The following is a 25,276-nucleotide window of genomic DNA, read 5'->3' on the forward strand; positions in this document are numbered from 1 at the left end:
GTTAAAGGTCAAAAATACCCCTTTTTGATGGACGCAATTTATTAAATTCATATTTACAAGTCGGCGGGCTGACAAAAAGAAAAACAAAATATTAATATATGACCAAATCAAATTTCAATCCTACTTTGACATATTGGAAAATGTCAAGTCAGAAATTTTCAAATTTCAAAGATTTAGATGTTGCAACGAAGAAATGAATTACAAAAAAATCAGATAAGAGAGATCAGAAATGAACCACACGAGTATTACAAAGTCATGCAAAGAGACTTTTGCAAAATGACTACTTGAAAGAAGTAATTTACATGCCTCTTATATACCTTTGTACTGTTCATGTGATATATTTTTTAAATTCATTTTCCCTAACTTTATACGATCTATTTCTTCTTCATTTTATTTAAATACTTTAAAATTTGAAAATTTCTCCCCCAAACATACCCTTACAATTCTTAAGTCAACGTAAAGAAGTTTCATTATTTTCGTTATCAATTTATCGTCACAAATATTTATTTTACTTAAATGCATCTGCTTTGATTAGTTCTTTTGCAATGCAATGTAAAGGGCAGTTCCGTCGCAAGGCAACAAAAATTTGGTCATAAGTGATGTCATCTGACCGTAACACTTAACCCCATACAAGGATTAAGCAATGACTTCCTAACTTACCATGACTCCGTAGTTCAATCACATTAGTTGTTCTTTAAGCAAGATTTCTACCTAGTGGAAGAATGTCTCAACTTTTAAGGCATACAAATATGATAACTTTTAGTTGTTATCGATTAGTAAAATATTTGCGTATATCTTATAGTCGATGAACACCTTTTTTATTTTTTGACAAGTCGATATTAACCTAAATTACTCCATAAGGAAGAGATTTAGAAGACTCAAACTACAAAAGGAACTATTCATAAATTTGGACTCTGAGTTATTAGAAAACGAGCACATACCAAGCTATGCACGATTGAGAAATTGTTTTAGTATAACGGTATTATTTACAGTAAAAAATGAGATATTTAAATTAAGTCACGTAATAAGTTAAACATAAGAACTTTTATTAATATTTAATTCGTGGTTCACAAGAGTTGAAGAATAGACCAAACTCCGACCTTTGGCGTTACCATATATATCCACAACAACCACCTTCTTCTTCCAGCACCAGCACCACCACCACCACCATCCATCGCGTTTACTTTGACATTCCAATTTTGCCCCTTTCTTTCTTGACACCGCCATCCCAATCCCAATCCTTCAGCTTGCTCATCTGGGCCTTCTTCATCTCCCCTAAAACCTCCAGCTCCAGCTCCTCCCAGTACAATTCAGCTCTCAACCCCACATGGGTCCAACGGGAGAAGATACGAGCAGGTCAGTAGTGAATCAACTCGCCGAGTCGGTGAAGGCGATTTCGGAGTTGCCCGAGTGCCGAAACGCGTTCAGGAAGATGTACGGAAACTTCGTGCGGAGAGTCAAGCTTTTGAGTCCTCTGTTCGAGGAATTGAAGGATAACAATAAACAGCTGGGAGAAGAAGAAGCTGTAGCTCTGGAGTCGCTGGGGGAGGCTTTGAATTCGGCAAAGCAGCTCATCAAGTCGGTCAACCAAGGGAGCAAGCTTTATCAGGTACTTGCTTTGTTTTGTTTGTGTTTTTCAATTTTCTGTTTTCTGTTTGGTTGCTGAGAAAACGAAGGAAAGTGGAGAGAGAAAAGTAAAGTTTTGGATTTTGTAGCATTTGATTTAGCTAGGAATTCTAAGGTATTTTGAAATTCCCAGTTTGCAGGAAACACAATTCTTAGCCAAGGTAGAGAGTAAGTTAAGGAAAACATGGTAGTTGCGAATGTGGTTTTAGTTCGAAAAGGATTCGGAAAATTGTCAATCGAATATATATTGCTCAGGTTCTGTCCTTTTTGTTTTCTGATGGAAGGAGCATAATACTGCAATGAAAATGTTTTGTTCCTTACGGGTGTAGTCAAACTAGAATTTTTGAGAGGATTTTAAGACTTTAAAATCCTAGCGTAGTCAATTAAAAGATTTTAAAGGATTTTGAAATCCATTCAAATCTAGGTGTAGTCAATTAAAGGATTTTAGAATCCTTTAAAATCAAGGTGTAGTCAATTAAAAGATTTTAAAGGATTTTAAAATCCATTCAAATCTAGGTGTAGTCAATTAAAGGATTTTAGAATCCTTTAAAATCGAGGTGTAGTCAATTAAAAGATTTTAAAGGATTTTAAAATCCATTCAAATCCAAGTGTATTCAAAAAATTAAGATTTTGGAGGATTTCAATAAGTTGTGGATTTTGTAGGATTTGAGAGCCAAAAGTATATATAACCAAACTAAAAAGAATACAACCTCACCCCCTAGGATTTCAAATCCTTCCACCACAATCCACCGCAATCCATTCAAATTCTTTAAAAATCCATATGAATTTTGTAAGAGTCCTTAATCCTCTTAAATCCTATCAAATCTATCACTTTTAGTTTGACTACAACCCCCTTAATTAGCAACAAACAGGACTTAGCCCTACTTAGTTATGCTGTGTTGCTAATCTAATAAGTAGACAACTCTACTCAATCATGTAAAATACACCAAGAAACCAAGGATATTGACACATTTTTCACAGAAGCACCAAAATGATTTACGGTGGACAAACTTAGGGACCACTTTTATCGATTTTCATTGTCAGGGACCGAAGTGAGGAGTTGCCAATCTCAGAGACTATTTTGATTAAATAGCCAATTAAGGACCTCTGCCGTGTTATTTTGACCTCCATGTTTGTTGACTTAGAAAATTTCTCATCTATGCAATGTACAAGTTAACGCTGCATTATTGTTATTTAACAGTTTTAATAGTTTATTGCCAGCTTAATTAAGTTGCAGTGATACCTTTTTTTTTTCTTTTTATTTTGTAAGGACTGAGTAACTCGACTTCTTAGAATGTAGTGCTTTCATACGAAGGAGGTTTTGGAACAATAGGTTGCATCTTCTCGCATTCTACTGTGATATCCTGAATTTGAACTGAATATAATGATCAAGTGTAGTACTAGTGTTTACGTTTTCACCGTCAGTTCGTGCTTTCATTTCTTCCGATTATTATTTAACATATAGAAAGTGAGATTGACATCCTCCAAGACGGGTAGATGTCCTTTACATGCACACTTGAACTCTGGTGTAGTAGCACTAGATATGAGCATGTACTTTACATGCACACTTGGAAGCAACAGAATATGAACATCAATGAATGTTTTATGTACCAAGATGTATGCTAATTGCTAGTCAGGGTTTTAAAGGTAGACAGTGTTTTCTTATGTAACAGGCTTTGCAGAGGGACGAGATCATTGATAAGTTTCACCAAATGACGGTAAAAATTGAAGCAGCATTGAGTAAAATTCCTTACGAGAAATTTGACATGTCAGAGGAAGTTTGCGAACAGGTACATTTACAACCCGCATTCCACATTTGCATTTGAAGAAGAGTTTGAGCAGACAATGACCCATAGTTTATCTTTTCTCTCTTTGCGCTTTTTTTAATGGTGCGATTATGCAACAATGAGAGAGAAAGCCCGTTCTCTTTGCGAGCAACAAATTATAAAACGCATAAAATAGTGTCAAATTATGGATTTTTTCACTTTCAAAGTGTTTAACAAGAAGTATCCCGTGTAATTTCTTTCAGATTGAACTAGTGCATGCTCAATTCAAAAGAGCGAAAGAAAAAAAGGACTGCCTTGACTCACAACTAGAGATGGATTTAGCTGTAGCAGTAAGAGACACAGATCCTGACCCTGCAGTAATAAAAAGACTTTCAGAGAAGCTGTACCTCAGAACCATCAATGATTTAAAGAAAGAGTCACTTGCTTTCCATGAATGGGTTATCGCAAGTGACGGAGATCTAGGGGACCACTTTGAAAAGATGCAATCTCTGCTTAAGAAGCTAAAGGACCTAGCGCTTATGGAAAACCCAGAAGTCGACAACTCAGAACATGACAAGAGCACGGTCAAGCACAGATCTCCTGTCATCCCAGATGATTTCCGGTGTCCAATATCACTAGAATTGATGAAGGATCCTGTGATTGTCTCTACTGGACAGGTACGTCCTTGACCGTCTTTAACAACGTACCGCTTTGTCAGTTTCTCTATTGTTCTCGTGGTTAATGATTTCACCTATTTTCGCAGACATACGAAAGATCATGTATTCAGAAGTGGTTGAATGCAGGACACAAAACTTGTCCCAAAACACAGCAGACATTGTTGCACACAGCCATAACACCAAACTATGTTTTGAAGAGTCTAATTGCTTTGTGGTGTGAAAGCAATGGTGTTGAGCTACCCAAAAAGCAAGGGAATGGTAAAAACAGAAAAGCAGGAAGCAGTATTTCAGACTCTGATCGTGCTTCTATTGCTTCCTTGTTAGAAAAACTAGCAAAGGGGAACTCGGAAGAACAAAGAGCAGCTGCTGGTGAACTCCGCTTGCTGGCAAAGAGGAATGGAGATAATAGAGTGTGTATTGCTGAGGCAGGAGCCATTCCTCTCCTTGTTGAGCTCTTGTCGTCTGCTGATTCTCGGACCCAAGAGCATGCCGTTACAGCACTTCTCAACCTCTCGATAAATGAGAGCAACAAGGGAGGGATTGTAAATGCTGGAGCTATACCCGATATAGTAGATGTTTTGAAAAATGGCAGCATGGAGGCTAGAGAAAATGCAGCTGCAACCCTTTTCAGTTTGTCTGTTGTAGATGAAAACAAGGTGGCAATTGGAGCTGCTGGAGCTATCCCAGCCCTTATAAAATTGCTGTGCGAGGGGACACCGAGAGGGAAAAAGGATGCGGCTACCGCTATTTTTAATCTTTCAATCTATCAGGGAAACAAGGCCAGGGCTGTAAGGGCAGGTATTGTGGCCCCACTGATGAGATTGCTCGAGGACGCAGGAAGCGGGATGGTGGATGAAGCGCTAGCAATCCTGGCCATTCTGGCTAGCCACCAAGAGGGGAAGGCAGCAATTGCTCAAGCTGAGCCAATCCCAGTTTTAGTGGAAGTTATAAGAACTGGTTTCCCACGCAACCGGGAGAATGCTGCTGCTGTGTTATGGTCGTTATGCGCAGGTGATTTGCAGCAGTTGAAACTAGCAAGGGAACTCGGTGCGGAAGAGGCAATGAAGGAATTGTCGGAAAATGGCACTGAGAGGGCCAAGAGAAAAGCTGTAAGTGTTTTAGAGCTGCTTCAACGCGTCGACGATGATTTTATTTCCCAACAATGCTAGTAGGATGAAGAAAGTGTAGTTCTACTGTAATATACGCAATGTTTGAAATAATCAATATGTAAATTTATGGATATATCGATGCAAGTATCGATATCAGTTGCCGGAAGTTGTGAAAATTTGCAATGGGGTCGGTATATCAACTCATTCAGATTTAGTTGAAATTGAGAAAAATTTTTCAAAAATAATTCAAAAGTTCGAAGTATGCAATGAATTCTAGCAAAATTTCTGTAGTGAATGAATAAATATCATTGATATTGATTTTTCTATATTTCATCGATATAGGATGAATTTTGCATTTCAACCCTTTCTTTATATAGATTTTTTATTTTTGAATATTTAGACGAAAATATCGAAAATTTTGTAAACATTTTAAGCACTGAATATCCAATATCGACATATCAAGTGTTCAAAGTAGTTTATTATTGGAGAGTTACCATAAAATTTAATTAATAAACAAGAAGGCGGGAAAATTCTTGATTTTTCTACCATTCAATATGGCCGGCTTTTCCAGATACAGTAGACCGGGTATTCTGTTTCAGATAGCGATTCTCGCGCTTTCATTTTAACCTCTAGAATTCCACGTTTTATGCACTCGCAACGTTTGGATAAAAAATTCGCATGCGACACAGTCTCTCTTGCTTTATTTTATGTATGCTCTTTTTCCAGGTCAAAAACGGTAGGCTTGTAAACTTGCATGTTTCATGCTTCTCAAACATTATTCATCTATTATTTAAACAGAAATCCATTTTCTTTCTTTGAGTAAATAGTTAAATGTATTAGAAAAACAGCAGGAAGAACACAAGTTGAGAATATAAAGACATTTTATTAGTAACAGGAATAGCTCTTCGCATCACAGAATTTATCTTCCCATGCTATCGGAAAAAGTTTTAGGTTCGAATCACTTCCCGTTGATCAAGAGCTCGTTTGGATGTGCTTTTAAAATGATTAAAAGCGCTTTTGGCGAAAATGTTTTTGTAACCAATTCTTTGTAAAAATGCAAGTAAATCCTGAAAAAGCACTTAAAGTGCTTTGGGAATCCAAAAACATTTTCGCTAAAAACGCTTTCAGCCATTTTAAAAGCACAAATGAGCCCTAAGAGGAATCGCAGAGCGGGTCTTTCAATAAAATTTTACAAAATTTTATTTGATCTACAAAATTTTATTTCATCACATCCAATCTTATTTGATCTACAAAATTTTACATGTCAATCTAACTTCCCACTAATGTCCAAATTATCAAATCATATGCCATCCCTTCCCACAAGATCCAAATTGCCATAGATTCAGGAATTAGGACATCAAGCAGGCAACAGATGAGAGAAAAGGAGAGAAAATTTGGGATAATCAACCCCGACACGTGAACTAAAACAGTTGTATAAATGAGATCCAACCCATCCACCTACCAAATGGCATAACCTAAATAAATGTCGTAGATTTCATATGTGCAAAACAATCAACATACCTGAGCACTGAGACATCGAAGAGCAGAGATCTCCGCAAACGTTACACCTCCAACGAAGACGACCAGTACTAGAGAACGCCTTCCATCAGACACCCTGGGATATATTCAGAAATGTTACAATGAAGTATACATGCAGCATTAGCAAACAACAAATCAAGAAATACAGTACTGAGAGCAGAATCTTATAAAATAGGACCAGTTGGGACATACTTGTCTACATTGGCCGAATGCCCCTGCAAAGTGTCTAACGACGGGCTGCCTGAGAATCTGCCTTGTAAAATTGTTACAACGGAAAAAATCAGCTTAACATGTAATCCAACATACACACACAAAGATAAAATAAGAACAAATAACTCAAGAAATGTACTAACTCTCTTTATTTCTGAATGTGGTCCAGGTAAAAGCCTCAGAATCTCTTCAATAGGACGCCTGAAAGTAAAAAAGTTGCATGTTTTAGAGCAAATTAACCACATATCGAGATCATGAAAATTTACAACAATGAAAATTCCGCCAAAACCAAAGCAATACGAAGAGGAAAAGGGGAAAAGAATAATGAGCCTTAAGTTAATCATAAAAAGCCACAAGACTTTAATTTGAGTCCTATGAAAGTCTTTTTTTTTTTGGTGCAAGCCTTATTTGAAATAGAAGTTCTGATCCTCGACTACCGAACTTCAAAGTTTCAGTAAGAAGTAAGAGCTCTACAAAAATAAAGAAATTTCAACTAAGAGACCCAGATACCGAGATAACATGAACAAAACCAACGTTTATCTAGTGAAAGACTGGTGTAATGAATTTCTGGTGGGACAACGGTAAATCATGTAGAAGAGGCAAGACCAAGAAACCATCTTGTAATACCAACTTCCCAGAATATTATACCATGGCTACAGATAAGAAACTTCCAACGTTGATTTAATTAAATATAGACATTTAACATGATAAATTTAGGGACCCAGCTGTCCACTTTGCATGAGTACATTTCCGGCTTCAGTGCCTACCTGGAATTTGTCTCCAGCAAAATTGAACTTGCCTCAGTCTTAAACTATTCTAAATTGTATGGGCCCTTATTAGAAAACTTAAACGATAGATTATACATCTTTATCATTTCCTGTGGTTTTCTAAGAGCTTGAGTAGAACAAAGGGCAAATGACTTGCACAATATATACTCGTGGTGAAGAAGAATTGATGGGATCTACTGAAAGAAGATGAGAAACAGATAAACAAAAACGGAAAGAAAACGAACATGCTACAAAAATTTTAGTGAAGGAATTAGGCTCACCATCCAGATCGAACAGCATGCTGGATGAGGCGAATGCTAAGAGGTGCGTATCCAGAAAACACATAGGAAATATCATTGGGACTGTGATATAAGAAAATTGCCTACCAAGTTAGTACCAATGAAAAGGGAACACAGCCAAAAAGAAAATTAAAAGTGAAGAGAATAATACCTTGCAGTGTCAGTGTCCTCAACTACAAGTTGCAGGGCACGTTTAACTGTCAGCCAGTTGCTTTTCATCTCCTGCAAGGTTCAGACGTGTACAATGAATCCACATTTATTCTTTTGGGCAAACAAGTCCATTCACCAGTTACTAAATTATCCAAGGAAACCAGTGGATGATTTTGCGAGGGTAAAATAAAAATGAACCTGTTTTTTAAGCAATCCAGCTTTCTCTAAATTATTCAGTGTAACCATGTGCTCGAATCCATAACTATGGAGTAGTTCTCTCCTAAACCAAGAATACAAAAACCATTTAATATAAGATATAAAACCAAAAGGATTAAATTGAAACATATTATGTGATGAGTGAAGAGCACTTGCCTTAAATAGTCGAAATGCTTTTTGGGTAACCCAGAATTTGTAATAGAAAACAATATGAGAACACGTAGGACGTTCACATGAGGCTCCTGCTTATGGATCATTTCTTCAATATGCTCAAAGCATCTGCATTCACAAACTCTTTCAGTCTTAATTACATGGCTAAAGAAAATGAAAGCTTAAAACCCCTAAACATGTAAGTTCTCAACAGCAGCAGCCTAAATTCAGCTTACATGTCATAACTTTGACCCTCAATAATTGTGTGTTCCATGTCAAGTTGTCCGAGAAATGATGCCTTTGACGTAAACGTTGACAGATGCTGAGCAAGATTTATGTGCCTCTACAGCAATAATTGTAGCAAATCAGAATATAAAACTCCCTGTATGGATTCCTATAATGATTTAAAGAATTACTTACAGTCATTTCTGGCAACGAGTTCAGTTTTTTGACAAAGTCCTTCAATTCAGAACCTGTCTGGTTCTATATGCAAAATTATTTATCACTTCATTAGAAAAAAATAATTCTGGTAATACCATCAGGTTCATGAATAGAAAATTGAGTCAAAATCACCTCATGATTGCAGAAGGGCAAGTATTCAGCTCTTATAACATTCACTTACATTGCTAGTCACATCGGTGTAGTCCTGCTTCATTGATTGTGCTTTTTGACGTAGAATCTGCAATCATACTGCAGGTAGCAATGAGAAATGGAACTGCTAGGAAGGATTTTTCATTTTCATAAGACCTTAGAAGAAATAGCTTCAGGAAAAGAAAACATAACAATCTAAAGTGCTGAATATAGATCAACCTGGCCAACAACTTCAAAGTTGAGATCCCGTAACTCTTTAAACAGCTTGTCACTGTAATTATTACGATACACAGTAATAAGTGTAAACACAGAGGACCAAAGAAGCACATAGGAAGAAAAATGAGTAAAGAAAAACAATTACAGAAAGAAAAGACTAAGATGGTATAGGCATTTGAGAGCAACGAGTGTAATGGATGTGCCAAAAGACTTAAAATGAGTATATGTGTGACATGATGCCCTTGAATTAGCAAATCTTTCAAGGAAACAATGAAAACACCTTGAATTAAGTGGAACTTTCATCTTCTTTCCCTCTTGTTGGGCCGCCCCCATGAAAGATGCATCTAGCTCGACAGCACCATTGTTGATATGCAGAAACTGCACTGAAATGATTAGGGATAGCTTGCAACTAATTCAAATTACAAACAAACAAGAATTCTCCTTAATTTAAGGTTTCTCATTAGAGTTTTAGGTTTAATACAAAAAAAGACTTAGGTTCAGTTGACTTACAAATCAAGGTATTAGGCAAATAATTAATCAGAGTAGATATAATATACTGATTTAATGAAAAACAAATGAGAAAGTTATTGGCAAAACTTGCATACGTTCTTAGGATGCCAATTGAATCAGAATGCTACAGTCCAGATGAAAAAACCTCATGAGCAACTCAAAATTTTAACATACGCTTTCTATACCTAGTTACCTACCATACCCATGCAGCTTTTATCATAATCATGCCATGTGATTGATTTTCTACTGAATACATACTTCCGCCAGTTTTTACAATGACTTACCTCATCAAGAAGCCCTTCATATGTTAATTGAGAACACATGGGAGTTACCAAGTCCACCTACATCCAAGGAATTATCGATGTAAGCAAAAACCACAATTGACGGTACAGTTGCAGCAAAATATGCAGTAGCTGGACGTGAGTTTGTAACTTTCTGAATAAGGAATGGTATATGCCATGATTATAAAGAAGGGTTCATAACTTTACCATGCAATTTTTTATTCCTTTCCCAAATAAAACTTTAAGTAAACTTAACAAAATGGCATACTTAATGAATTTAAAGTTATATACTGCATGTCTTGCAAACAAATTTGTACCACAAGAAATGGCCAGAATACGCCATGTTGTGTGGCAAACTAATAACTTTTAGAGAATGAGAGAGAGAGAGAGAGTATACCTCCCTATCTAAAAGGATGAGAGTATTTATCTCTGGCACAACCATCTGATGTTACAAGCAAGATATTAGTGGAAGGTTATTAAGTGTTCATTTTAATATGCAGTTTATATATATTTTTTAAATTAATTCATAAGAGAAGGAGCTTAATGTCATGCATAAATTACATCAGGTGAGTTAACCGGTTCCTCAGCTTGCATACTGTGTAGAATGTCAGCCACACGCACTGATCCTTTGCCTTTAGCCCTCACATTTGGTATCACCCCAAAAGAAAACTTCAAAACAAAACAATAAATAAGGCACAATTTTCACCCAGGGAAAGAACATTAACTAGAGTAACTAGAAGCACAATTTCTCACTACAATCATAATATTATTTTGCTCCAATGTTATACAAGTGCGTGTATGTGTGTGTGTGTGTATTTATATATACATATATATTCATTCTTGCATGATCAAATAAATCACATAAATACCATTAAAAAGAGAAAGCTACCTAAAGTAAACTGAACAAAAATGTGCACGTATTTTCTACAACCTCAAGCTTGTGAATCACGTTTGCAATATGCCAAAGAGAGCTCGTATCACCATCAACTAGGCATTCCTACCATGCAGAGAGAAAAGAAAGTTAATAAATATAGATCAAATAGTGCAGAATAAGTTTAAACATCTGATGTTAAAAAATAATTAAAATAAATCCAAAAAATAAAAAATGAGAAATTTCTCCAGTACCTTGCAAGAAAGATCAAGTTCAAATGACAAAACATCCTCGTCCAAAGGAACAATGTATAACGGATACTCTCCTATAGTCAACAAGTGATGGACCTTTTCCTCTTCAAGGATCTGAAAAACCAAAATGGAATTTATCATCATTCAATTTTCAAATGTACCGGCAATGGATCCATTGAAAACCATCACTTATACAAAGTAATCATAATAGCCAAGGCACGCTCACCTTCTCACACCCAACTGCACAGCGAGGGACAAAATAAACATAGTATTCTCCCTGCAGTCCTTTTGACGTATCATTATGCATATGCGAACTAATTAACGTCATCAACGTAAGCTCTGAATGGACAAGGTAAACCAGCTTGGAACAGTCGGTTTGAATGGGATCAGCTGAAAGATGCCGCAACTCAATTCCATGTTCCTGTTTGCATTCACCACTAAAACAACAACAATTACAATCTAAATTCCACCAGAAAATCTTCCTGCATTATACTCAACTCATTTCAGTTGAATGTAACAACTGCTTTGCCAAAAATTAAGAATCGAAAATCAAATTTCGAATGCGAGTTTCCCATTAAATTCTAGCTTAACAAGCATAAAAATCACATCACAAACTACACAAAATTCAGCAGAAAAACATGAATTTCTATGGAAATAATGTGATAGAATTACTTTGAGGATCGAAGTCTGGATGATCGACGAGAGAGAGCCGCTGAGCTTCTGATCAATGACCAAACACTTCTTTCCTCGAATCTACAAATTCCAGAACAATCAAACAAATCAAAATTCAAGACATTTTTAATTTAAATTTCAACGGAAAATAAATTGAAATAAGGAATTGGAGCTCACATTCTTGAGGATGTTTACGAGCTCCATCTGAGACTGTTCCCTGTTATACCATAATATCCACACAAGAATTATATAATATAATCATATATACATATATATATATATATATGAAGAAAATACAAAATTAATTGGAGATTAAATGGAAAAAGTAATCAGTTGGTACCTGAGGGATGTGAGATTGATCGGAGCATTGTCTAAGTTGGGAATCTGAGCCATGGCAGTCCAAACGTCTCACTGTTTTTTTTTTTTTTTTTTTTTTTTTTTTTTTTTTTCAGTTGCAGAGCTGGCTCGTCTGCTCGGAGATGAAGACGATGAAACTTACTTGAAGCAACTTTATAATGGGCCTGGACTCGTTATTCTGGGCCTTGGGTCGGACTGAGATTGCTTCGGTACAATTGATGAGCTTACTCTGCTTGAAAATTAGGCTTATGCAACTATAAATAAAAAATAGACTTATTCTTAGCTATACTATATGGAACTTGATCTCAATCTCAATTTGCTCCCTAAAGCACAAAAGCCATCACTTTCCTCAATTTTGATCCTACTTTACCCTTGAAACTCAAAAGTAGCCACTCTGATCTCTGAAAACTAATTTAAAAATTGACCTATTATCTAAAAACATCAAAACTGAGGTTTTAGAGAACTTAGCCCACTCCCTTCTTTTGTCTCTCTTCCCCTCTCACTTCGAATGTATCTCTCTTCTTTCTTTCCTCCTTTCTCTCTCTTTTTTTTTTCCTTCTTTCTCCTTTTCTTTCTCTTCTCCGATCGGCTCTCTTTATTCTCTCATCTTCCTTCTTTCTCTCTCCTCCTCCTCTCTATCTCCTTTAATCCTCTCTTCTTTCTTTCTCCTCTAATTCTCTCTTTTTTTTTTCTCCTCTCTCATCTTTCTCCCTCTTCTGCAACTCATTCTCTTTGGATCTCTTTTGTCCAATTTAAATTTTAAGATTTAAAATTTTTAAATTTAATACCAAACAAGTTTTTGAGTTTTAAAGAAAATTGTTTTCAAGATAAGTCTTTAATAAATGTTTTGATAAATGATGAAATCATTTGAATAAGATATCAAAAAGGCCCTTGTTTTCTAAAGTTTTCAAATTTTTTGCTAAAAAAAGTCATACGAGGTCCAGTCGTTGTCCATGTGCTATCCACGGTGTTCATCCTTCAGCCGTATGCCGTGTCATTAGTTAATTGTGCTCTTGACAGAAAAAATAATAGAACTATAAAAGTGTTACAAAATTTAAGCTTTAGATATAAAAATAGGATAAAAAAAACCTTAAATGTATGAAAGTTAGAACTTCACAATGATTGAAATAGTAAAACGAGAATTACCTTTTTTCAAGTTGAGAAAAAAGAGAGTTGATAAAGTCCTAAAAAATACATTACAAAGCGGCATGCTGTTATTAAAAAAAGGAAAAATAAGAAAAATGGCAAAGGAAGGAAAGTGTCTCTCTATCAAGTTTCAACCAACGGAAAAGGATATTTGTCGAATTCTATTTTTGGAGATCTTAGAGATCACGTGATTAATATACGATCAAAAATTATTTTAAAATTTAAAATTAAATATAAATAATACTTAACGAAAACTGATTACACAATATATGATGAACGATGAGGATTACAAAATCTCTAGTTCTCATAAAAAGAACCCGTGAGGATCCTTTTCCTCAACCAACGCATAGGACACTCCATCCACACGGCGACCGATTCCCAAGGCAAAGAACTTTTTTCGACGACCCCACGCTCCCGCCACTCTCTCTCTCTCTCTCTCTCTCTCAATTTATGGCCACCGCCACACGCCTGCGTCGGCTCGGAGCTGCCGCCTGCGTCGCCACCGCGGCGAGCGGCGCCTTTCTCCTCCAGCCTTCCTTCTCCGCCAGCGACCGCGGCAATGGACCCTCCTCCCTCGGCGCCGTTCGCCAGAGGATCAGCGACCCGAACGCTGTCGTTCCGTCTAGAGCGGCTCAGGAGGCCGCTCTTATTAGCGCGAGCGCTTCCAACCCACTCGACATTCTCGTCATCGGCGGTGGCGCTACCGGAAGTGGCGTCGCTCTTGACGCCGTCACCAGAGGCCTCCGCGTCGGCCTCGTCGAGCGCGAGGACTTCTCTTCTGGAACGTCGTCGCGGTCCACCAAGCTAATTCATGGAGGTAGGCGTACTGCATATGTACAATCGTACACGTATCCGTATCCGTATATATATAGAATTCATACTTCTCTGTATATATTGTGTTGCATAATTGCATTACATGGATTTCCCTGTCCTCTCAATTTGTCATTTCCAGTTCTTAATGTTGCTGTTGACGTTTTGTTTTGTTTCGTTCGTCGTTTTGGCCTCCTGTCAATGCATTTGTGTGCTTGAAGAGAAATTGAGCTACAGGAGTGGATTAATTTACAGAGCTGTTGTAATTTCGCCAACTTTTTAACTTTGTCTATATTGATCTTAACAGTAAATCGAGACGGAATAATCCGAAAGACCGTTGTTATCTTTCAATTTTGAATCCATGATTTGGCCGGTTCATATTGCTATGATAATTTTTAAATACTAACTGAATTGACTGTAAGATATGACAGGATATGATGTTCGAATTTTTTCGTTTGGAGTCAGTAATCATTATCTTAATTTTTTTTTTTTCAATATTTTGGTTTCCAATTAAGTTTTGATTCCATCCCGGCGGCTTATGTAAAATTTATTATGTTAGGTGTTCGGTACTTGGAGAAAGCCGTGTTTAATCTTGACTATGGACAGCTGAAGTTGGTATTCCATGCGCTTGAGGAGCGTAAACAGGTTATTGAGAATGCACCACACCTCTGTCATGCTTTGCCATGCATGACACCGTGTTTTGACTGGTTTGAGGTAGTGTACTACTGGATGGGCTTGAAAATGTACGATTTGGTGGCAGGACTACGACTCTTACATGTGTCCAGATATTATTCGGCACAAGAATCTGTTGAGCTGTTCCCCACCCTTGCCAGGAAGGGTAACAATAAAAGCTTGAAGGGCACCGTGGTGTATTATGATGGGCAGATGAATGACGCACGTCTTAATGTTGGATTGGTGTGCACTGCTGCCGTAGCTGGTGCAGCAGTGCTTAACCATGCAGAAGTGGTTGCTTTGTTGAAGGATGAGGCTAGCAATCGGACAATTGGTGCAAGAATCCGAGACAACTTATCAGGTAGAATGAGCGCACACTTCCACAACTGGTTTATATACTAATGTAGTGTGAAAATGATGATTTATTAATTTCCTTTTTGAACATTGTGATTCTTACTTAATTTCTTAAGTTACCAGGGAAAGAGTTTGATACATACGCAAAAGTCGTCGTGAATGCTGCTGGTCCATTTTGTGACTCTTTAAGGAAGATGGCAGATCAAGATGCAAAACCAATGATATGCCCAAGCAGCGGTGTACATATCGTACTTCCTGACTATTACTCTCCTGAGGGTATGGGTTTGATTGTTCCTAAAACTAAGGATGGACGTGTTGTTTTCATGCTTCCATGGTTGGGACGAACAATTGCTGGCACCACAGATTCCAACACTTCTATTACTCTTCTTCCTGAACCACATGAGGATGAGATTCAGTTCATATTGGATGCCATTTGTGATTACCTTAATGTCAAGGTCTGTGATTCTCTGTGCCTGTGGGGCATCTTTTCCTGCATTGCTAATCCAAGTTTATGACCCAACACCATGTTTATCACACGTCAAATATACATTAGCAGTTATAAAATTAAAAATATGGTCTTTCAATGATTACTTCCTTTCTATTTAGTCAGCTAGAATTTTGCGTGTAGATTCAGTGTGATCTTATGATCTGTATTTGGATATTAATTATCAACATGAGCAGCTTGGTCAGTTGATTGTCTATTATTTCCCACAGTATAACACTTTCTCCTCAAGGATTTCTCTGACTAGTTGAATTTTTAAGTCGGGTTGATAATTGATGTCCAAATGCGGAAAGTAGTGGAAGACATTTAATGCTGTAACTCAATCTAGGTGTCTTCTTCTTTCTTTTTCTATTTAGTTGTCTTGTTGGTACTAAAGCATTGCTGGGAAAATATAGGTACGCCGCACGGACGTTCTCTCCGCGTGGAGTGGTATTCGGCCATTGGCAACGGATCCATCTGCGAAAAGCACTGAGAGCATCTCCAGAGATCATGTTGTATGTGAAGATTATCCTGGTTTGGTAACAATCACGGGCGGCAAGTGGACTACTTACCGTGGGTAAGGTTTATTTGGTTGAGCTGAGATGATTTAGTTTATAGTTTAAAGGTTTTCCATTTGAAACTAGGCAACTTATATTTTGCTGACTAGAAAATTTTCAGCATGGCAGAAGATGCGGTTAATGCAGCAATAAAGTCTGGAAATCTGACCCCAGAAAATGGATGTTTGACCTCCAAGCTGCAGATTGTCGGTGGAGACGGATGGGACCCTGCATCTTTTACAGTTATAGCTCAACAATATGTGCGCATGAAGAACAGCCATGGTAAAGTTGTTCCTGCGGTGATGGACACTGCTGCAGCAAAGCATCTGTCCCATGCATATGGTACTTTTGCTGAACGAGTTGCTGCCATTGCTCAGGTTGGTTTTGTCTTGCTCCAAAAGTTACTGTATTACTTGTAATCTGTTATAATATATGAATTTCTCGTAAATAACAATATGCTTCTGGTGTCCTTAAATTACGATATTAGTAGCTGATTCCTCAACTTCCTTCATAAGTATAATTGTTGAAGAATGGTACACTTACACTCATGTATTCATATTTTACAAGTCTAGATATGTTATGTTTAATGTGTAAACTCGTAATCCCTGTAAAAAAAATTATAATCGAAGGTTTCGTTGTGCAATTTAGTACATTGTGTTTCTCTGTTATTTGGATTAGTCATATGCTTTGAAGTTTATACTCACTTATAACTTCATATTTTCAAATTTTAGAACGAAAATCTGGGGAAGAGGCTTGCCCATGGATACCCCTTTCTAGAGGCTGAGGTTGCCTACTGTGCTCGAAATGAGTACTGTGAATCTGCCATTGATTTCATTGCTAGGAGATCTCGGCTTGCTTTCCTCGACACTGATGCGGCAAGCAAGGCATTGCCACGTGTGATTGAAATTTTAGCAACTGAACACAAGTGGGACAATTCTAGGCAGAAGTACGAGTTAGAGAAAGCCAAGGAATTTTTGGAAACTTTCAAATCTTCAAAAAATGCTCAGTTCCATGATGGGAAACACGTTTAGTAAGTACCTTTGTGTTTTGTTTGTCAATTAATCTTTCTATATTCCCGATCGACAAATTACTTTATCAAATCAGTCGGAAGTATAAAGAATTATGATCAGGTGCTTGTCTCCGCTGTAGGTTTATGCATTCAATTTTCACTAGTATATTGAATGGCGGCAAGTTTTCCGGCCTTAATTCTGGTGCGAAGGAGTATGCCTGCCACACACAGCATAAGGGTATAGTTACACATCAATGAAAATTAACTGTTTCCCTTTTGGGATTTCTATTAGTCATCTGTCACAATAATCTGTCACGAGATTCTCAGCACGCTCTGTGCAGTGTTGCTCGTAAATTTTTTCAGTTGATTCTGATCGCTGTATTTTCGGGTTTCCAAAATTAAAATTGTAATGTTAGAAAAAGAAATTACATTACAATAAATTAATTATCTGTCTTTGCAGTTTTGCTTGTATCTTGCCTCATAAGTTACATACAGCGTTTCTTTCATATTCGCCTTGTAAAACCCTCTCTTGAAGAAAGAAGTGCCAAATGCTTCTCTAATTTCAAAGACACTATTTTCTATTTACGGTTGATATTTCCTCGTCCCCTACACCCACCATTTCTGACCTCACTTGAATTACCGGCCTCGGATGGGTTGCTGAAGGCTTGGGCGGAGGTGAAAATGCTGAGTGTCGGGAATCTGAAACCTCTTCTAATATCATAGACATTTTGAATTTTGAACTTTGAAGATGACTAACCCTCCAACTTTTTCTTTTCCTTGTTCACGAGTAGTGTCTGTGTAAAACCACACTTCATCCATGCATATCAATTTACCCGAGTCACGGGTTACTGTTGATTTGCTGGGTCCAAAAGTTGGTGAAACAAATTTAACACTCGATGCTTGTGATTTTTGAACAACTTCTCTATTTTGCCTCTACCGAAATAAATATCGTTGATGATAGTTCTGAAGAGGCTACTACGATGTATTTACTTATTGGTGTGACAAGCTCTTCTATTCTAGTTCATGATTTCTCTTTTAGCGATATGATTCATTCGGGGAGAGTTTCACTAGTCATTGGGAACTCAAATAAAGATTTATTTAACAGCAGTCGAGAAAGAAAGGTAGAAAGGGGGTTTTCTCCCGTTTCGGGGTTATCTTATGTACTGGCTGTTGACTGGCTGGGAGAAAACTAGTGTTTTTAGCTTAAGCGGATTTTCACTGGATTGGAGCCTTTTAGAAACCCTCTCGTTTTGGCTTCACTTAAGCGGTTGACAAAATCCAAGAGGAAGATCCGAACCGCCAATTTTTTTTTTCAGGAGGTTGATTGTCTGCCCTCCTGTTTGGGTATCCTTCCCATCCCCTCCTATTTGTGCAGTCACGGTTAAACCACGTCAACATTTTATATTTTTATTGCATTTTGTCTTATTATCTCTATTAAAAAAAAATCAATATAAAATGTTAACGTGGTTTAACCATGACCACACAAAATAGAAGAAGATGAGAAGGACATCCAAACCGGAGGACAGACAATCTACCTCCTTTTTTTCATTCACAGAGATCGGATTGTCAAAATCAATAAAATGGCCATCATGGACCAAGATCCAAACAGATCAATCTTGTTGAGAGGTATTGCCCAAGAAAAGAAAAAGGGTACTTCTGGATCAAAGATAATAAATAAAAGTGAAACAAGATAAAATCGTAAATCGAAATGACTACTGCCTCATCGAAAGGATCGAAACCACATTCGTAGGCCAACAATTTTTTTGGATGGGCTGACTACTAGAATGTGAAATAAACATCATAGGATCAATACAATGGATTATAAAAATAGTTCATCAAAAATCCAGATGTGAATATTAGGAACAAAAACGAAAATAGAAAAACACATGCCCTTTCAACAAATGTTCCAAACTATCTCTAAATGCGCAGTCAATCTGCTTCTGAAGGCTTTCAAACCTTTATGCGACTTGAAACGCATTTGATATCGCATGAAAAAGCGTTTCTTGGAGTAGCTCTTAGATGCTTTTTCAAAAAGCACTTCTATTTCATTAAGGACTTGAAATTGTAATTAACATTTCAACGTACTTTTTTATTACAAAATAACAACATATTTCAATAAGAAATCTTATAAGTAAAAGTGCTTACTATAAAATCAGTTTCAAACAGGTTCTTGTTGTAAAATTATGAGAATGAAATTTGTTCTTATGTGAAGATTTCAAAAAGACCACAGTAGTTTGTTATTATGTGAAGATTTCAAAAAGGTCATAGTAGTGTGATTGTTATTATGTAAAGTTTTCAAAAAGAGCAATCACTTCACTTTTTGGTTTTGTCACGGATGTGGCTCTACATAAAGAGCATTCCGTGTGTGATTACAAGACACAACAAAAAAAAGAAATAAAAAACAATAATATCAGTATCTCTCCATTCCTCTTTTTCCTACAATCTTTGTGTTATAGTTACGAAACTAAACAATGTGATATCTAGCACCAGCTTCTCTCCTATCAATAGTAAAGATTATCTCTCTAACTTTTTCTATTTATAACACATTATCAGCATGACTCTCTAACCTTAACCAGTTCCTTAGCCGAAAAATGCTTCCTCGAAGGATTTTATTGTTCTTACTCCTCTGCCTCACCTGCTTGGTGTACCCTCGTCAAGATCTGCTAGCACCGTGCCTGCTCCTAATTCTCAATATAACAATTACTCATATATTTTTATTCTTGTGTTGGTATAACTCTTGACTACTAACCAAGTGTTGATTTATGTTAATTTTACTACGATCAAAGATGGTGCAGTACAATCGGCCATCTTGAACTGCAAATTTAATTGTACTGTAATTTTAGGTGGTGCGGTATAATCGTCCACCCTGCTTTGCATATTTAAATTTTCCTGCTGCTTGTGGTACGGTATAATCGCCCACCTTATGCTATATTGTTTCAATAAGAGTGGTGTGGTACAATCGCCCTCATCATTAATCATGTAAATCTCGAGCCTGAAGTTTCGAGTGCTTATCATTTTAGCATGAATATTAAAATGAAAAATTTGTAAGAACTAGAAGTTCTAATACTACATTCCTTCATAATACATATTATTGCAAGTTCTTACACATCTCATTTTTCTTTCAAAAAAGAAAATGGTGAACTTGGCAAAACTTTATTTTGTTGCACTGGATATTACTGGGAAGAACTACCTTACCTAGGTAGTGGATACCAAGATCTATCTGGAGACAAAGAATCTTGGAGAAACCATCAAGGAGGAAAACAATACATCCTCTCAAGATCGAGCAAAGGCCATGATCTTTATCCGTCGCCACCTTGATGAAGGACTGAAGAGTGAGTACCTAACAATTGAAGATCCATTAACCCTATGGAAGGCATTGAAAAATAGATACAAAAACCAGAAAACAGTGATTCTTCCAAGGGCTTGTTATGAATGAACACACCTATGGATCCATGATTTCAAGACGGTTGTTGAGTACAACTCTGCAATGTTCAGAATTAGCTCCTAGATGATGTTTTATGGGGAGACCATCACCTGAGTATAACCAGTTGATGTCGGTGCTCCTTGTGGTTGAACAAAACAATGAGCTCCTCATGAAAAATCATCAGTCCCTACCTACTGGATCAACGCCATTCCCAGAAGTGAATGTTGTTTCCCTTGAAGTGAATACCACATCCTCTTGTGGTAATAATTACAAACAAGGATGTGGGCACAGGCGGGGCCGGTGGAATGAGAAAGGCAAGAATCATGGTGTCCAGTTTCACAACCAGGGTTCAAGGCATAATTTAAGCCCGAGCTTCAAAAATGTAAATCACCACAAAGGTAAAGCTCATATGAATAACACTCCTAGAAATCCTGAAAGAGCCTGCCATAGGTATGGTGGCAATGGGCAATAGGTGCATACCTGTCGTACCCCAAAACATCTGGTGGACCTGTATCTAGCCTCTCTCAAGGAGAATGGTGTCGAAACCAATTTTCTCGACCAAGTTAAACCAATGAATACACATAATCCATTGTTCGATTTATCAGGGCAATTGAACACAACCTTCCTGGATGTCTCAGATTTCATTGTGGAAATAGAGAATAAAGTGTATCGGTCCGATTGAGTCATTTTTGTTTGATGTACTCTTATCTGAATTTGTAGTGTAAAGCTCACATTTCAATTAAATAAAAATGGCATTTCATTATGAATAAATTGTTTTTAACTATAATTCCCTTACTCAGAGAACATGGATATAAACTATGGTTATTCTCAAAACAAGAGCAATGACGGTGATATTTGTCTTGTAGATAGCGCAACCAAACATACAATACTTCGAAATCGAAAATATTTCTCAAGCTTGATGCATACAAAAGTAAAGGTAACAACAATATCAGGCCAATCAGATATAATTAAAGGTTCAGGAAATGCCCAAATCATGTTACCAAATGGAACAATATTGTCCATATGAAATGCGTTGTAAGCTACTCAATCTACCCCGAAATTTGTTGAGTTTTAAAGACATACGCTTAAATGAATATCACATTGAAACAAAAAGTGGAAAAAATGTGGAATATATATGCATTACCTCTAATGATACCCAGAAGCGTACATTGGAGAAGTTGCATGGTTTATCAAGTGGATTGTACTATACATACATAAAGACAAATGAAGCACATATTGTCATGAACCAGAAGTTCATTGATCCAAAAATTTACATGTTTTGGCATGATCGTCTGGATCATCCAGGATCTACTATGATGCGTAAAATCATTACCAACTCTAATGGACATCCATTATTGAGCAGACACGTTGCTATATTAAATGATAACCCTTGCAAGGCTTGTTATCAAGGGAAGTTGGTAATTAGATCATCACAACTAAAGATTGATGCTGAATCCCCATCATTTTTTTTCAAAGAATTCAAGGGGATATTTGTAGGCTTATTCAACCACCTTGTGGACCATTTTGATATTTTATTGTTTTGGTTGATGCATCTATTAGATGGTCACATATTTGCCTATTGTCTAATCGAAATATTGCTTTTGTGAGACTTTGCGAGCACAGTTCACAAATTACCCTATTAAGTAAATCCGACTTGATAACGCTGATGAATTTACGTCTCAAACCTTTGATGATTACTGCATGACACTAGGTATTGATGTTGAACACCTTGTTCCTCATGTTCATACTCAAAATGGTTTAACAGAAGTATTTATCAAGCGGCTTCAATTAATAGCCCGCACTCTGCTCATAAAAATAAAATTGCCAGTTTCTGCATAAGGACATGTCATCTTACATGCTGCATCATTGGCTCGATTGAGACCTATAGTCAACCACCAATACTCCCCAGTACAACTCGTGTTTGGGCATCAACCAAACATTTCACATTTACGAGTTTTTTGTTGTGTTGTTTATGTGTATATTATACCGCCACAACGCACTAAAATGGGACCTCAGCGTAGACTGAGAATTTATATGGGTTTTGATTCACCATCTATCATTAGATATTTAGAACCCTTGACAGGTAATATGTTTACAGCTCGTTTTGCAGATTGTCACTTTGATGAGACAGTCTTCCCGTCGTTAAGGGAAGAAAAAACCATTCCAGAAGAACGACAAGAGCTAACATAGGTTGTACCCACCTTATCTCATTTTGACCCACAAAGCACTCAATGTGAAAATGAAGTGAAAATGATCATTCATTTTCAAAGTATTGTCAATCAAATGCCAGATACATTTAATAATGCTACGAAGTGACAAAATCACATATACCAGCTACAAATGCGCCTATAAGAATTGATGTCCCTGTGGGACAAAATAAAGTGGCAGTAAATGATTCATCTGATGCAAGCCTAAATCATGGTAGACCCCCAGGTTCAAAAGATTCAACCCTTCAAAAGAGAAGATGAGGGCACAACTAAATCCAAATGAAATCATACATGAAAAGAAAATGAATGACAAATCCACAATTCATGATTCTGAAAAAGAAAATTTTCTTGATGAGACACATGTCCTTGAAGAGACAGAAGTACATGAAAGCAAAGAAATCTCCATAATTTATGCATGTACTAATGAATTATGGGATCGAAATGAAATAATCATCGACGACATGTTCGCATTCGCAGTAGCCACTGAAATCATATTAAGCAATGATATTGAGCCCCACTATGTCGATGAATGCAAACAGAGACAAGATTGGCCTAACTGGAAAGATGCAATCCAGGCAGAATTAAATTCCTTATAAATGCGAAGTGTTTTTGGACATTTAGTTCAAAACCTACCTGGTGTAAATCCCATGGGTTGCAAATGGGTATTCACAAGAAAGCGAAATGAGAAAAATGAGATTGAAGATATAAAGCATGACTCGTTTCACAAGGTTTTTCATAAAGACTTGGAAATGATTATAGGGAGACATACTCTCCTATAATGGACGCAATTACATTCTGTTACTTAATAAGTTTGGTGGTTTCAGAAAAACTTCACATGCAACTTATGGATGTCATCACCACGTATCTATATGGAGAATTAGATACTGACATATATATGAAGGTTCCAGAATAACTTAAGTTGCCTGAAACGACTAACAAATCACAAGGTATGCTCTCTATCAAATTAAGGCGATCATTATATGGACTGAAACAATCTAGACGAATGTGGTATAATCGTCTCAGTGAGTATTTGATCAAAAAAGGATATACCAACAATGTCATCTGCCCTTATGTGTTCATTAAGAAATCAAATTATGGATTTGCTATAGTGGCAATATATGTCGATGATATGAACTTAGTTGGAATCCCTGAAAAGCTCAATAAAACTGCTGAATATCTGAAAGACAAATTTGAAATGAAAAACCTTGGAAAAATAAAATATTGTCTTAATCTGCAGATCAAGCATTGTGCTAATGGAATTTTGGTCTATCAATCAACTTACATTGAAAAAATCATGAAGCGATTTGGCATAAACAAGGCTTATCCACTTACCACGCCAATGATTGTTCATTCTCTGGACATTAAGAAAGATCTATGTCGTCCAAAAGAAGATGATGAAATGATCCTTAGTCTAACAGTACCATATCTGAGTGCAATAGGTGCTTTATTGTATTTAGCACAATGTACTAAACCAAATATAGCTTTTCAGTCAACTTGTTAGCAAGGTATAACTCTGTTCCAACAATTCGTCACTAGAAGCGAGTTAAAGATGTTTTACGATACCTTCGTGGGACAACAGACATAGGTATTTTCCACTCAGAGAAATCCACAAATGACCATATCCTTATTGGATATGCAGATGTTGGTTTTCTCTCTGATCTGCATAAAACTCGCTCACAAACTGGAATGTGTTCACTAATGGAGATACAACAATCTCATGGCGCTCAACAAAGTAAACAATAGTTGCTACATCTTCCAATCACTCAGAAATACTTGTTTTATATGAAGCAAGTCGTAAATGTTCTTGGTTAAGATTAATGATCCATCATATCTGGAATTCATGTGGTCTACCTTCAAGGACAGACGCTCCAATTGTGATTCATGAAGATATTGTAGCCTATGTTGCCTAAATGAAGGAAGGATTCATCAAGAGCAATAAGGCTAAACACATATCTCCAAAGTTTTTCAATGCACATGAGCTTCAGAAAGCTAAAGTTATTGAAGTTAGACAAATCCGTTCCAATGAAAATTTGGCAGACCTATTCACCAAATTTCTACCAAAATGCACATTTCAGAAGCTAGTGCATGATATCGGATTATGTCAACTTACCAATCAATTAAACTTGAAGAATGTGGAATTAGTGAGAGATACATATTAGGGGGAGCATCCATGATACATGCATGTTCTACTCTTTTTCCTTCGAATGAGATTTTTCCCATTGGGTTTTTCCTATCAAGGTTTTAACGAGGCAACATAAGCATACTTAACGCTGTATCAACAATCCAAGCAAAGTTGTACTCTTTTTCCTTTGCTACGGTTTTTTCCCACTGGGTTTTTCTGAGCAAGGTTTTAACGCG

The 25,276-nt window shown here is 36.8% G+C and overlaps 4 protein-coding genes across 10 annotated transcripts; 2 read left to right on the forward strand and 2 right to left on the reverse strand.

The window, feature by feature from the left end:
• Positions 1 to 1,167: 1,167 nt before the first annotated feature.
• LOC103941769 (U-box domain-containing protein 14) lies at positions 1,168 to 5,506 on the forward strand. Its single transcript, XM_048565491.1, has 4 exons — positions 1,168 to 1,609; positions 3,300 to 3,416; positions 3,656 to 4,069; positions 4,156 to 5,506. The coding sequence occupies exons 1-4, from the start codon at positions 1,328 to 1,330 to the stop codon at positions 5,236 to 5,238; spliced, it is 1,896 nt and encodes a 631-aa protein (XP_048421448.1). The 5' UTR covers positions 1,168 to 1,327; the 3' UTR covers positions 5,239 to 5,506.
• Positions 5,507 to 6,041: 535 nt separating this feature from the next.
• Positions 6,042 to 12,363, reverse strand: LOC125468974 (vacuolar protein-sorting-associated protein 33 homolog). 5 transcript variants are annotated; one of them, XM_048565822.1, is made up of 21 exons: positions 12,242 to 12,363; positions 12,079 to 12,118; positions 11,902 to 11,982; positions 11,456 to 11,650; positions 11,233 to 11,343; positions 11,039 to 11,104; positions 10,669 to 10,776; positions 10,505 to 10,549; positions 10,111 to 10,167; positions 9,597 to 9,694; positions 9,320 to 9,371; positions 9,132 to 9,188; positions 8,930 to 8,992; positions 8,746 to 8,852; positions 8,516 to 8,638; positions 8,342 to 8,423; positions 8,145 to 8,215; positions 7,976 to 8,056; positions 7,070 to 7,128; positions 6,910 to 6,970; positions 6,042 to 6,793 (listed from the first exon to the last, which is right to left on the reverse strand). In XM_048565822.1, the coding sequence occupies exons 1-21, from the start codon at positions 12,292 to 12,294 to the stop codon at positions 6,691 to 6,693; spliced, it is 1,713 nt and encodes a 570-aa protein (XP_048421779.1). In that variant the 5' UTR covers positions 12,295 to 12,363; the 3' UTR covers positions 6,042 to 6,690. The 5 variants fall into 5 exon arrangements, 3 of the variants coding, with proteins under 3 accessions (XP_048421779.1, XP_048421780.1, XP_048421781.1); XR_007251316.1 differs by having other exon boundaries at positions 6,721 to 6,793; positions 7,980 to 8,056; XM_048565823.1 differs by lacking the exon at positions 8,930 to 8,992.
• Positions 12,364 to 13,750: 1,387 nt separating this feature from the next.
• LOC103958391 (glycerol-3-phosphate dehydrogenase SDP6, mitochondrial) lies at positions 13,751 to 17,746 on the forward strand. Of its 3 annotated transcripts, none has more exons than XM_048564865.1 (7): positions 13,751 to 14,221; positions 14,774 to 15,247; positions 15,364 to 15,695; positions 16,138 to 16,298; positions 16,400 to 16,655; positions 17,010 to 17,312; positions 17,428 to 17,746. In XM_048564865.1, the coding sequence occupies exons 1-6, from the start codon at positions 13,855 to 13,857 to the stop codon at positions 17,307 to 17,309; spliced, it is 1,890 nt and encodes a 629-aa protein (XP_048420822.1). In that variant the 5' UTR covers positions 13,751 to 13,854; the 3' UTR covers positions 17,310 to 17,312; positions 17,428 to 17,746. The 3 variants fall into 3 exon arrangements, with proteins under 3 accessions (XP_048420822.1, XP_048420823.1, XP_048420821.1); XM_048564866.1 differs by having other exon boundaries at positions 17,010 to 17,308; positions 17,409 to 17,746; XM_048564864.1 differs by having other exon boundaries at positions 13,752 to 14,221; positions 17,010 to 17,308.
• Positions 17,747 to 18,836: 1,090 nt separating this feature from the next.
• On the reverse strand, positions 18,837 to 21,356 carry LOC125468784 (NADH-ubiquinone oxidoreductase chain 3). Its single transcript, XM_048565243.1, is given in 3 exon segments — positions 18,837 to 19,003; positions 19,006 to 19,063; positions 21,192 to 21,356. Coding segments are annotated over 3 exon segments (390 nt in total).
• Positions 21,357 to 25,276: the final 3,920 nt, after the last annotated feature.

This window comes from the organism of the source record quoted next, unplaced genomic scaffold (genome assembly GCF_019419815.1).
Source record: "Pyrus x bretschneideri cultivar Hongxiangsu unplaced genomic scaffold, Pyrus_bretschneideri_v1 Contig4, whole genome shotgun sequence".
Taxonomy (NCBI): Eukaryota; Viridiplantae; Streptophyta; class Magnoliopsida; order Rosales; family Rosaceae; genus Pyrus; species Pyrus x bretschneideri.

What these genes read in the sequence shown, in the direction of transcription:
- LOC103958391 (XM_048564865.1), top strand. Translation starts at nt 13,855, where the DNA reads ATGGCCACCGCCACACGCCTGCGTCGGCTCGGAGCTGCCGCCTGCGTC. An exon ending in CACCAAGCTAATTCATGGAG is followed by an intron (nt 14,222 to 14,773) that starts GTAGGCGTACTG and finishes TTATTATGTTAG; the next exon opens with GTGTTCGGTACTTGGAGAAA. An exon ending in AAGTGGACTACTTACCGTGG is followed by an intron (nt 16,299 to 16,399) that starts GTAAGGTTTATT and finishes GAAAATTTTCAG; the next exon opens with CATGGCAGAAGATGCGGTTA.
- LOC103941769 (XM_048565491.1), top strand. Translation starts at nt 1,328, where the DNA reads ATGGGTCCAACGGGAGAAGATACGAGCAGGTCAGTAGTGAATCAACTC. An exon ending in AAGGGAGCAAGCTTTATCAG is followed by an intron (nt 1,610 to 3,299) that starts GTACTTGCTTTG and finishes CTTATGTAACAG; the next exon opens with GCTTTGCAGAGGGACGAGAT. An exon ending in TGATTGTCTCTACTGGACAG is followed by an intron (nt 4,070 to 4,155) that starts GTACGTCCTTGA and finishes CTATTTTCGCAG; the next exon opens with ACATACGAAAGATCATGTAT.
- LOC125468974 (XM_048565822.1), bottom strand. Translation starts at nt 12,294, where the DNA reads ATGGCTCAGATTCCCAACTTAGACAATGCTCCGATCAATCTCACATCC. An exon ending in CATGCTGTTCGATCTGGATG is followed by an intron (nt 7,129 to 7,975) that starts GTGAGCCTAATT and finishes TTTTACTTTCAG; the next exon opens with GCGTCCTATTGAAGAGATTC. An exon ending in CATTCGGCCAATGTAGACAA is followed by an intron (nt 6,794 to 6,909) that starts GTATGTCCCAAC and finishes AATATATCCCAG; the next exon opens with GGTGTCTGATGGAAGGCGTT.